The following is an 11,452-nucleotide window of genomic DNA, read 5'->3' as shown; positions in this document are numbered from 1 at the left end:
ATTGAGTTGTTTTCCAATGCCAGTTAGGAAAGCACAGGTTCTATTTGAAGTTCTCTAACTAACCACCCCCATTGCTCACATGACATCAGGTGGAAACCTCATATCACTGTATAAGACTGTTGAAAGGGAAAGTCACTCAGTCATGGAGGACCTTTGTGACCCCATGGACTATACAGTCCATTGAATTCTCCAGGCCAGAATATTGGAGTGGGTGTACATGGCCTTCTCTGGGGTTCTTCCCAGCCCAGGGATCGAACCCAGGTTTCCTGCATTGCAGGCAGATTCTTTACCAGTTGAGCCATAAGGGAAGCTCAGAGAAAATTATTATCTGTGGTTTATTCTCTCTTCTCACCAACACACTTGCAGTGTTCACACCATGTGTTCTAAACACAGTTATCTCCTGCCACATGCTATACTCAATTTTCTACATAGTTGGATTTACATATTTTTTTTGTATTTGCAAATATGGCATCTTTATGGACACATATGTGTATTAATCATTTTATTGAACAGTTTAGAAATTCAGTAACATCAGCAAGAGCAGAGGAGATTTGTGGCAGGAAAGCCGTGTAGAATCATGATTTCCTGGGAGAGAAGAAAGGACGATTTTAAGGAAAAGGTCTATAATCTTCATATGGATGATTGGGACACATTACTGATGCGATGCTTCTCATAGCCTTACTTCATTTTCTTCTTTAACCATGAAAAAATTTAAGACGTTGTTGAGATGATTACAGTTAACATGATGTTGGTCAGAGAATGAAAGATAGAAACAGTTACTGCTGGAAGTAGTGAGAAATTCCCTTACAAGACCCATTGCACAGAAGTCCCTCTGTGTGACTGCCCATGGGGTTTGCATAGAATGGCTACCTTGTGTCCATCTGCTAAAGCTATGTTTTTTTTTTCAGTAGTCATATATGGATGTGAGGATTGGACTGTAAAGAAAGCTGAGTGCCAAAGAATTGATGATTTTGAACTGTGGTGTTGAAGAAGACTCTTGAGAGTTCCTTGGACTGCAAGGACATCCAACCAGGCCATCCTAAAGGAAATTGATCCTGAATATTCATTGGACTGACTGATGCTGAAGCTGAAATTCTAATACTTTGGCCATCTAATGAGAAGAAGTGACTTATTTGAAAAGACCCTGATTCTGGGAAAGATTGAAGGTGGAAGGAGAAGTGTTCAGTAAAGGATGAGATGGTTGAATGGCATCGCCAGTCGATGGCCATGAGTTTGAGCAGGCTTGGGGAATTGGTTATGGACAAGGAGGCCTGGTGTGCTGCAGTCCATGGGGTACCAGAGAGTCAGACATGACTGAGCAACTGAAGTGAACTGAAACTAGCTGTGAGCAACCCAGTATCAGGTCTTATGATGAGAGTTATTAAGTTACATATGCACATGTCTGAGATGTAGGAGACTATGTACTGGGGGACCTATGCTGCTTAACATATTCTATAAATCTTGCTTACAATCATAAAGATGTGGCTGCAAGATCATTCATTCACACTGGGGTTCCCCAGAGTTCACCATGTTTCACAGCTCAGGGCTTCACACAATCTTCTTTGTCCGCAAAACATGTCACTGCGGGGTCTAGACCAGTGTCTGCGTTTAGATACTTAAGTCCAAACCCTTATGTAAGCCCTAGCCTTTGCCACTTGGCAGGATGGACAGTTTTGTGATCCTGTTTTTTTTTTTTTAATAAACTTTTATTGAAATTTAGTTGATGTGCAATGTTGTGTTAGTTTCTGGTACATAGCAAAGTGCTTTATGCATACATTTGTTGTTTTTATTTAGTTGCCAGGTCATATCCCACTCTTTTGTCCGTATGGTACGTTGCCAGATTCCTCTGTCTTTGGCATTTTCTAGGCAATAATACTGGAGTGGCTGCTGCTGCTGTGTCGCTTCAGTCGTGTCCGACTCTGTGCGACCCCATGGACGGCAGCCACCAGGCTCCCCCGTCCCTGGGATTCTCCAGGCAAGAACACTGGAGTGGGTTGTCATTTCCTTCTCCAATGCATGAAAGTGAAAAGTGAAAGTGAAGTCGTTCAGTTGTGTCCGACTCTTAGCGACCCCATGGAGTGCAGCCCACCAGGCTCCTCCGTCCATGGGATTTTCCAGGCAAAGTACTGGAGTGGGGTGCCATGAGTGGCTAGTCATTAACTATTCCATGACCCGCGTCTCCTGCATCAGCAGGCAGATTTCTTTATACTGAGCTTCCAGGGAAGCCCTCAGTTATATACGTATGTATGTAAATATATACCTTTTTACATTATTCTCTCTACAGGTTATTACAAGTCATTGAGCACAGATATCTGTGCTGCACAGCATATTCTAGGTGTTCATTTTATGTTTAGTAGTATATATCTCGTAAACCCAAACTCCCAAATCATCCCTTCCCCCAGTTATCACTTTGGTAACCATATTTTGTTTTCTGGGCCTTGAGTCTGTTTCTATGTTGCAAATAGTTAATTTGTGTTGTATTTTACATTCCCCATGTAAGGGATATCATATGATAGGTGCTTTTCTATTTGTGACTTTTTTTATTATCTCTGGGTCCATCCATGTTGCTGCAGATGGCATTATTTCAGTCTTTGTCAGGGTTGAGTACTAGCCAATTGTGTATATATCCCATTCTTAAAGCAGTATGCCCCCGGGGCAAAAAAAAAGGCCTTAACATACTAAAGAAGCCTCAGTGTTGTTAGGTATCATGTGCTACTCACCCAACAGAGGTTCTCAGTTCTTATTTCGGACAGTTGTCTGTGAAAGAGAATGAATAAGGGAAAAATTGAGTATTGATATGCCTCTACTTGAAATAATTATTTGATAAAGTCCTGTATGAAAGATGACTGAGGGAGTAGGAAATTTGGATCAAGTATCCTCATGATGTATTTTCATTTCTGATACCTGCTGTCCTCGGGGCCTTTACCTGTTTGGGCGCCATCTTCTGTATTTTCATTTGGAATACCCCTTTCATTGTTTATCTCCTCATACTTCTGAATATCTTCTTGACTCAAACTGTCTCCTTTGCCTAGATTTCATAGCAAACAGGGCAGATAGGTGTGCGTCAGAATCCTTCATCGGTTATAGAGTGTCCCCTGGCTCGTATCTGTAGTGTCCAGCAAGTCTCACCGTGACCACTCCCTTCCCCGATCACCTAAACCCTGCTCAGCCGGGGATTTTCTACAGAGGTTCCCATGTGTGCGTGCAGGACTTCAGATGGGTCCGTGGGGGTAGAGTCCACGTGGTTTCCATTTTCTCACATTCCAGTTCTCACAACTGGTGAGAGAACCACAGACCATTCACCTGTGAGCTGAAGCAGCCCCGAGTTAGTGCTGTCTCTAGTGCAACATCCGAGAAGGTGACGGTGGCGTTTGAAACTCAGAATTTCTCTTAACTCGAACCCTTCCTGTCCACTTTGTCTGCATCCTAGAATTCCTTCCCTGGGGTTTTCATGGTCTCCAGTCAAAGGAGTGGCTAGATAGACGCACTGACTCCATGAGCAAAAGTTTGCACAAACTCGGGGACAGAGTGGAAGACAGAGGAGCCTGGCGTGCTGCAGTCCATGAGGTCTGGCAAAGAGTCAGGCAGACGTTAGTGCCTGAACAACAATATTCAAACGAAGGCGGAGAAGTGATTTGAACATTCCCCAAGCACTAATCTCATCACACGTGTCACTGAGGGGAAAAGCTCAGGCATTGTCATCCTCAGAGACCAGACACTCCCCCTATCCAGCCCCAACGTGGATTTAATATCAGAAAGCATAAAGGGGCCAGGCAGTGACCCTGTGGGGTTGGCCGCATGGCACATGATTCCCACGCCTGACCACATGCCTCTGAAGGATTCAATATGATCGAGTGGTTATTTGAAGAGCATCGAGTTCAGGTCTCAGGATTTATTTTAACGATCGTGACAAAGAATAAAGCATTTGTGGTGGAGATGAATGGATTCATGTTTGGGAACTGTGAGTCTACTGAACTCAAATTTAAACCTTGGTTCACTTTGGTTTCAGAATCTGGCCACTCCAATATGCGATATTTGACAAGAATCCCATGGACCATCCTGGAATATTTCATTGCACCTCCAGGATAACTGTATCTAATTATTTAAAAAGCCACATGATAGGATCGCCAGTGGCTACATTTGTTCACTTTCCCATATAACAATCTTTGGGCACAACCCTAACTCATGTTACATGAAGTCTGAGTTCTCCTGTGTGAATACATGTCTGCCCCAGTGTGCTTCATAAAATATACCGTCTGTAATGCTTCTGTCCTCAATACAAAAATACTGATTATATCAACATGACCAGCTTGCATAGAATGAGTTACAGTACATACCGAGGGCAAAAGTCACTTTTGTGGTCTTCTCTCCATCAAAGTTTTCAGCATAGAATACCAACATGCTTTCTGATACAGGGATCAGTTGCACAGAATTTTTACCCATGACTGTGGCAGAAAAACATAAATTCAAATCTCAATACAGTTAACTTCTTTCCTCTTCATTTGGGCATCTCTTATTCTTCACATGCCTTTGATGGTGACCTTTGTCGAACTGACATTCATAGTGGGTGTGTTGTAAGTAACAGTTAAACCAGCTAGTGAAGTAGGAAAGCTTTCTCCACATGACTGTCTTCTGAACATAGTAAAGACGTCCAGTCTTGTGGACTGAACAGTCTACGAACGATAGTGAAGTTCCTTATTACAAGTGTAGTAGGTGGTGGGCCTGAACCATCTCATACCAGCTCATAAAAGCTTACTCTTAAAGATGACTATTAACTTTTCAGGAATTTTGTGACCAAATTTATAAGTACAGTCCTGATTACAAAGGTGTTCTCTGAGCAAATCATGTTAAAAGTTAATAGATAAAGTTATTTCCTAGTACAGAGGGTGGTAAAAGAGCTAGAAATGAGGCGATTGCCAAATGCTGGAGATATATTCCCTGAAATGATTCTTTTTTAGTTCGTGTGGCTGCATGTCCATGTTGGAAATTAAAAAACATGCAGCAGACCAAATTAGAATGCTCCATTGCACATTTTCTCCTTGAAAATCAAATATGTAGACATTTAATCATTCAATGTTACACCATTGGTATATGAGAATTCTTTCCAGTATAGCAAACCATAGAGATAGAAATCTGTGCTAGCCTCCCTTTTTTTTTTTGTATATCATAAAAATTATTTTGAAAATTTTCTGTTACTTTATCTTCATGCTTTTCTGTGGCATTTACTTTAATCAGGTTCTACTTCTTAATCAGGCTAGTAAAAACTTTTAATATTGAAAGAATTTCTTTAGTTAAAGCAATTTTGATCTTTGTAAGCTTAAATAAGTGGCTTCCCAGGGGGCTCAGCTGTAAGAAATCTGCTTGCTAGTGCTGGGGATGCCTGAGATGTCCCTTTAATCCCCAGGTCAGGAATATCCCTGGAGGAGGAAATGGCAACCCCCTCCAGTATTCCTGCCTGGAGTATCCCATGAACAGAACTGGTAGCCTATAGTGCATGGGGTCATTACGAGTCAGTCAAGACTGAGCATCTGAGCACAGATGCATGCATGTCAAATAAAAGAAAATAATTTTTTAGTGGATTGTTGCAATCTTAGGTAGCTGTATACACTTCCCCATGTCTGCGGAACATGGGGCTTTTTCTCAGATGCCGTCAATGGCACCTTCCAAATTGGACCTTATCCTCGTTTTCTGGTGCAGAACTAATGTCTGGAAAATGTAATGTCTTTCCCAAGGTGGCCTTTGTAATGAATAGAGAAAATAGTACACAAGTCCAGACATCTAGTTGTCTTAGATGAAGCCAAAATCATCCATCTCACCAAGGTCCATGGTTTGGGGCTTCTTTGGTGGCTCAGACGGTAAAGAATCTGCCTGCAATGCAAGAGACCTGGCTTCCCTTCTTGGGTTGGCAAGATCCCCTGGAGAAGGAAATGACTACCCACTTCTCAAGTCCCTTGGACTGCAAGGATAGCAACCAGTCAGTCCTCTAGGAGACCCAACCCTGAATATTCATCGGAAGGGCTGAGTCTTAAGCTTAAGCTCCAACTCTTTGGCCACCTGATGGGATGAGGTGACTCTCTGGAAAAGACCCTGATGAGGGAAAGATTGAGGGCTGCAGGAGAAGGGGGTGACAGAGGACGAGATGGTTGGATGGCATCACTCAATGGACATGAGTCTGAGCAAACTCCGGGGCATGGTGAAGGACAGGGAAGCCTGGCATGCTTCAGTCCATGGGGTCACAGAGGGTCAGACACAACTTAGTGACTAACAAACCTGAGAAGACACACACATTGACAAAGCTTGGCTACTCACAGTCTACGTGGTAAACATTTCCTTCTGCTCTCTGTGCCACTACTGTGAGTAAGGTGCAACTGTTATAATGTCTGAAAGACAGACAGACAAGACATGCCTTCATCACTACCCATTCCCCAGCGCTGGAGGTCACCCTTCCATGAACAGGGTTCACACACTCATCTTCACTTGCATCACCCCCACCGTTCACTGCCCGTTGAAGACCGAACCCCATGATAGAACTCAACAGTGTAGCTGTGTTAAGTTGGGGCAGATTGTGCTTACGTGACAATGAAACTAATGGACATTTTTTCACAGTTCTCAATGCACTCAAATCAGCGGAGGTATGTCCTCAGGGGGCCTCCTTCCTCAATCTTCTCCTTGTTATTCGCGGCCATGTAAATGGTGTACCAGTTTCCTGTAATCTAACAAGGAAGGTCTCCATAAGCATCAGTCAACCTGGTTACATGTTTTTCACCAATACCCAGCACAATCTTTGCTTCTGTGTTTCCCTCAGAAGAGAAGTCAAGTCAGTCTTATTAAGCAAAGTAGTGTTCTACCTCCTACCTTGCCGAATAATGCAATAATAATAATGCAATAATGACTGTGAAATGCAATAATGATTCATATTCAAGCAGAAAGAATTTAGAGTTCCTTGAAATAGCTAAAACAACACATTAAAAACCATGACAGTTCATAACTCCCTAAATGATAGCATATTCGCTTTTTTTTTTCTTACATACAGACAAATAAGATGAAAAAAAAATACAATGAGCAGGAAGACAGGGCATTGTGTTATGCTCATGTAGATATGTGTATCACAGTATGTGTGTTGTACATACACAAGCTTGTCATCCATGTAACCAAGACCGTCTCTCTCTGTCAGACTCACAGAACCAAGACCTTCTCTCACATCAGCAGAATTTGGGTACCTCTGGGGATTCCGGCTGAGCTGGAGCTTCCTGGGCAGCACACACCAGACCAAGGAGAAGAGTCAGGAACACAGCCTTCATCTTGTGACTCTAGTAATTCTTCCTCTACAGAATCTGAGGGTTTCCCAGTTGCTGGAGAGGTTGTGAATTGCTTCCGCTTTTTTATAGCATACATCTCTTGGCAGAATACCTAATGATCAAACAGTGATTAATCAGAAAACCTTGGCTATGGAGATACCATCTTCTGACATCCTGCTTGGCAGCTGAGCTTCTTCCGCAATCTGTGGTTTTTATAAATGTATTAGTTTTAAGAGAAGCATAAGTAAATTTGGACATTTGGCCTTTGGACTAGATGAGAAATCACAGCACATATGACATATTTCAAGCACAGTGATATTTATATTACTTTGTATCCTCAGATTCCAAAATGGGTCAAACAGTCCTAGACACACAACCCCAAATTCTGTGTTATTCCTTTAGCATTGAAGCAGTCAGCTTAAGGTTATTTTTCAGAAATAAAGATGGTACATTCTGGTGTGGCTTAGTCACTCAATTGTGTACGACTTTGGTCCTCATGGACTGTAGCCCGCCAGGCTCCTCTTGTCCATGGGATTTCCCATGCAAGGCTATTGGATTGAGTTGCCATTTATCTCTCCAAGGGATCCTCCCGACCAGGGACTGAATCCACGTCACCTGCATGCAGGCAGTCTCTTGTATTGCAGGCGAATTCTCTACCGACTGAGCCATGAGGGAAGCCCCTGTCTGGTGTAAGGAGACTCATATGTGGCGTCTGTCCCAGGAACCGGTTATGAGGCCATTTCTCAGAGGAGTCTTTATATTTTATTTGAAATTGAAGTATCAGTTGATGTACAGTTAGGGTCACTCAATTGTGTCCGATTCTTTGCAATCTCATGGACTGCAGCATGCCAGTCTTTGCTGTCTATCACCAACTCCCAAAGCTTGCTCAAACTCATGTCCATCGAGTTGGTGATGCCATCCAACCATCTCATTCTCTGTCATCCACTTTTCCTCCTGCCTTCAATCTTTCCCAGCCTGAAGGTCTTTTGCATTTTTAGTGGTACGGTATGATATAGACATATCATGTTCAGTTCAGTTCAGTTCAGTCACTCAGTCGTGTCCGACTCTGCAACTCCATGAATCGCAGCACACCAGTTCTCCCTGTCCATTACCAACTCCCGGAGTTCACTCAGACTCACCTCCATTGAGTCAGTGATGCCATCCAGCTATCTCATCCTCTGTCATCCCCTTCTCCTCCTGCCCCCCATCCCTCCCAGCATCAGAGTCTTTTCCAATGAGTCAACTCTTCGCATGAGGTGGCCAAAGTACTGGAGTTTCAGCTTTAGCATCATTTCTTCCAAAGGAATCCCAGGGCTGATCTCCTTCAGAATGGACTGGTTGGATCTCCTTGCAGCCCAAGGGACTCTCAAGAGTCTTCTCCAACACCACGGTTCAAAAGCATCAATTCTTCGGTGCTCAGCTTTCTTCACAGTCCAACTCTCACATCCATACATGACCACGGGAAAAACCATAGCCTTGACTAGACGAACCTTTGTTGGCAAAGTAATGTCTCTGCTTTTGAATATGCTATCTAGGTTGGTCATAACTTTCCTTCCAAGGAGTAAGCGTCTTTTAATTTCATGGCTGCAGTCACCATCTGCAGTGATTTTGGAGCCCCAAAAATAAAGTCTGACACTGTTTCCACTGTTGAATATATGACATATCATGTAATGATTCATAATTTTTTATGTACTCCATTTATCATTATAAGAATATTGGCTTTATTCTCTGTGTTGTACAATATAGTTTTGAACACTGTTGATTTTATACTGAATAGCTAATACCTCTTACTCCCCTCCTGTTACCTTACCCCAACCCCCTTTGCTCTCCACACTGCTGCTGCTAAGTTGCTTCAGTCATGTCCGACTCTGTGCAACTCCACAGACGGCAGCCCACCAGGCTCCCCCGTCCCTGGGATTCTCCAGGCAAGAACACTGGAGTGGGTTGCCATTTCCTTCTCCAATGCATGAAAGTGAAAAGTGAAAGTGAAGTTGTCTATTTTCTTTGCTAAGTGTCTCTTTGAATCATCCTTTCATTATGAAGTGAATTATTTGTTTCCTTATTGTGAAGGTTGGAGGTTGTTTATGCAGTCTGGGAATAAGTCGTTTTCTAGATGGAAGGGCAAATATTTTTCCTCAGCCCCGGGCTTCTTTTGTACTTTCTTAAGAGTGTTCCTCAATTTTGTAAATATTTTCATGTTGATCTAGGCCTGCTTACTAAGGTAGTGTCCCTGTGAATGAATCTGCCTTGGTATGTTTTCTAATCAGTAACCTCTTGGTCTTTGGTCACAGAGCTTCCTCCCATGTTTTACCTCTTGAGTCTTCCTTGCTTTGAAAGTGAAAGTCGCTCAGTCGTGTCCGACTCTTTGCAACCCCACGGACTATATGGTCCTTGGAATTCTCCAGCCCAGAATACTGGAGTGGATAGCCTTTCCCTTCTCCAGGGGATCTTCCCAACCCAAGGATTAAATCCAGGTCTTTGGCATTGAAGCCGGATTCTTTACCAGCTGAGCCACAAGGGAAGACCTTTCTTGTTTTAGGTCTTACATGTAGGTCTATGAATCTCTCTGTTATTTCTAGAACATGAAGCAGTGAATGCATTGAATTATTTGTTTTGGGTGTGTGGATATCCCACTTTTCTAGCAACTTTACTCCATAAATTTCTTATTTTCCACTGAATTTCTTTTGTACTTTAATGCAAAATTCAATTGGGTATATATTCCTCTTTTCCTGGCACAGTTTTCGTTTTGTTTTGCACCCCCCCCCCCACCCCGCCACCATTCTTTATTTGTGTTTGAGACAGCATTTAATTAAAGACAATTAGAACATGAAGCTCATATTTCTAACCTTCAGCACGTTTGTGTCAAAAGTATAAAGTGTTCATGGTTCACAAACTTCTGAGTATAGGATTGCTCTTCCATTTATACTAGATTACAGTATCATGTTTTTCTCCTGATTTTCCCACAGAGCTATCTAAACCAGCAGGACAATATGTTTGCTAAATTTTGAACCAAAACCAAATAATCATTGAATAAATGCTTGAGATTTGCAGAGCCCTCAACATAATCAGATACTCAGTCTCAAACATAAAGCTTTATTGACTTAACTAAGTTGTTGTTGTTTAGCCACTAGGTAGTGTCCGACTATTGAGACACTATGGACTGTAACCCACCAGGCTCCTCTGTCCCTGGGATTTCCCAGACAAGAATACTGGAGTGGGGTTTCCATTCCCTTCTCCGTGGGATCTTCCTGACCCAGGATTTGAACCCAAGTCTCCTGCATTGCAGGCAGATTCTTTCCCAAGTGAGCTACAAGGTGTTTTTGTTTAGTTATAATTACCTGAAGAACTCCTGTGATTTATTGAACGATGTAATGAACAGCATGGTGACTATAATTAGTATTCCATGTATACTTGTCACTCACTTAGAGCATAGCTTTTAAGTGTTCTTATCTCACTCATGTAACCCACAGACAGGGTAAGTGTGTGACGAGGTAGATATGTTTATTTACTCATTTCTTATTAAAATCACAATGGCATTTACCCCTTGAGTATACCTCCCTACTTCTTGTTGTTCAATCGCTAATTCGTGTCCAACACTTTGCGACCCCATGGACTGCAGGGAGTTCAGGCTTCCCTGTCGATCAGCAACTCCCGGAGCTTACTCAAACTCATGTCCATTGAGTCAGTGATTCCATCCTACCATTGCCTCCTCTGTCATCCCCTTCTCCTGCCTTCAACCTTTCCCAGAATCAGGGTCCTTTCTAATGAGTCCTGCTCCTTAACTTCCTGCAAAGTTTAAGAGTTCATTGATCCACACTGATTAAACTCAATCCATAGATTGAGATTAAACTTGCCATAGATTCCTCTTCTCCAGGATTTTACATATTGTTTGCTGGAGAAGATCCTTGAAAATAATTTCTAAAGATAATAATTTTGCAATGGCTCCTATTTCCTGCCTGTGACTAAGTCATTATTTAAACTGCAAACATTTCACTTAAAATTCTTCACACTTATTTTAGTGGCCTGGTTTCCCTGGTCACTCTTTATTGTATCTCATGATTATATTTAATAGCAACTGTATGAACCTTGCTTTCATTTAGTATGAAGTCTGTTTATACTGCAAAAACTTTGAGTAATGTCTCTTCCCGTTAGCC

General features: G+C 42.4%; 1 protein-coding gene across 2 annotated transcripts; it reads right to left on the bottom strand.

The window, feature by feature from the left end:
- Positions 1-487: 487 nt before the first annotated feature.
- LOC102393892 (allergen Bos d 2) lies at positions 488-7,356 on the bottom strand. Of its 2 annotated transcripts, none has more exons than XM_044937025.2 (7): positions 7,221-7,356; positions 6,574-6,713; positions 6,310-6,380; positions 4,338-4,445; positions 2,927-3,028; positions 2,721-2,757; positions 488-693 (listed from the first exon to the last, which is right to left on the bottom strand). In XM_044937025.2, the coding sequence occupies exons 2-6, from the start codon at positions 6,594-6,596 to the stop codon at positions 2,741-2,743; spliced, it is 321 nt and encodes a 106-aa protein (XP_044792960.2). In that variant the 5' UTR covers positions 6,597-6,713; positions 7,221-7,356; the 3' UTR covers positions 488-693; positions 2,721-2,740. The 2 variants fall into 2 exon arrangements, with proteins under 2 accessions (XP_044792960.2, XP_006074847.4); XM_006074785.4 differs by having other exon boundaries at positions 488-585.
- Positions 7,357-11,452: the final 4,096 nt, after the last annotated feature.

Source organism: Bubalus bubalis, chromosome X (assembly GCF_019923935.1).
Source record: "Bubalus bubalis isolate 160015118507 breed Murrah chromosome X, NDDB_SH_1, whole genome shotgun sequence".
In the NCBI taxonomy this organism is placed as follows: domain Eukaryota; kingdom Metazoa; phylum Chordata; class Mammalia; order Artiodactyla; family Bovidae; genus Bubalus; species Bubalus bubalis.
Note: the sequence above shows the minus strand (reverse complement) of the source record. Positions and strands in the feature narration are given on the sequence as shown.

What these genes read in the sequence shown, in the direction of transcription:
- LOC102393892 (XM_044937025.2), bottom strand. Translation starts at nt 6,596, where the DNA reads ATGTCCATTAGTTTCATTGTCAC. An exon ending in TCCATTAGTTTCATTGTCAC is followed by an intron (nt 6,381 to 6,573) that starts GTAAGCACAATC and finishes TCTGTCTTTCAG; the next exon opens with ACATTATAACAGTTGCACCT. An exon ending in AAATGTTTACCACGTAGACT is followed by an intron (nt 4,446 to 6,309) that starts GTGAGTAGCCAA and finishes TTTCTGCCACAG; the next exon opens with TCATGGGTAAAAATTCTGTG.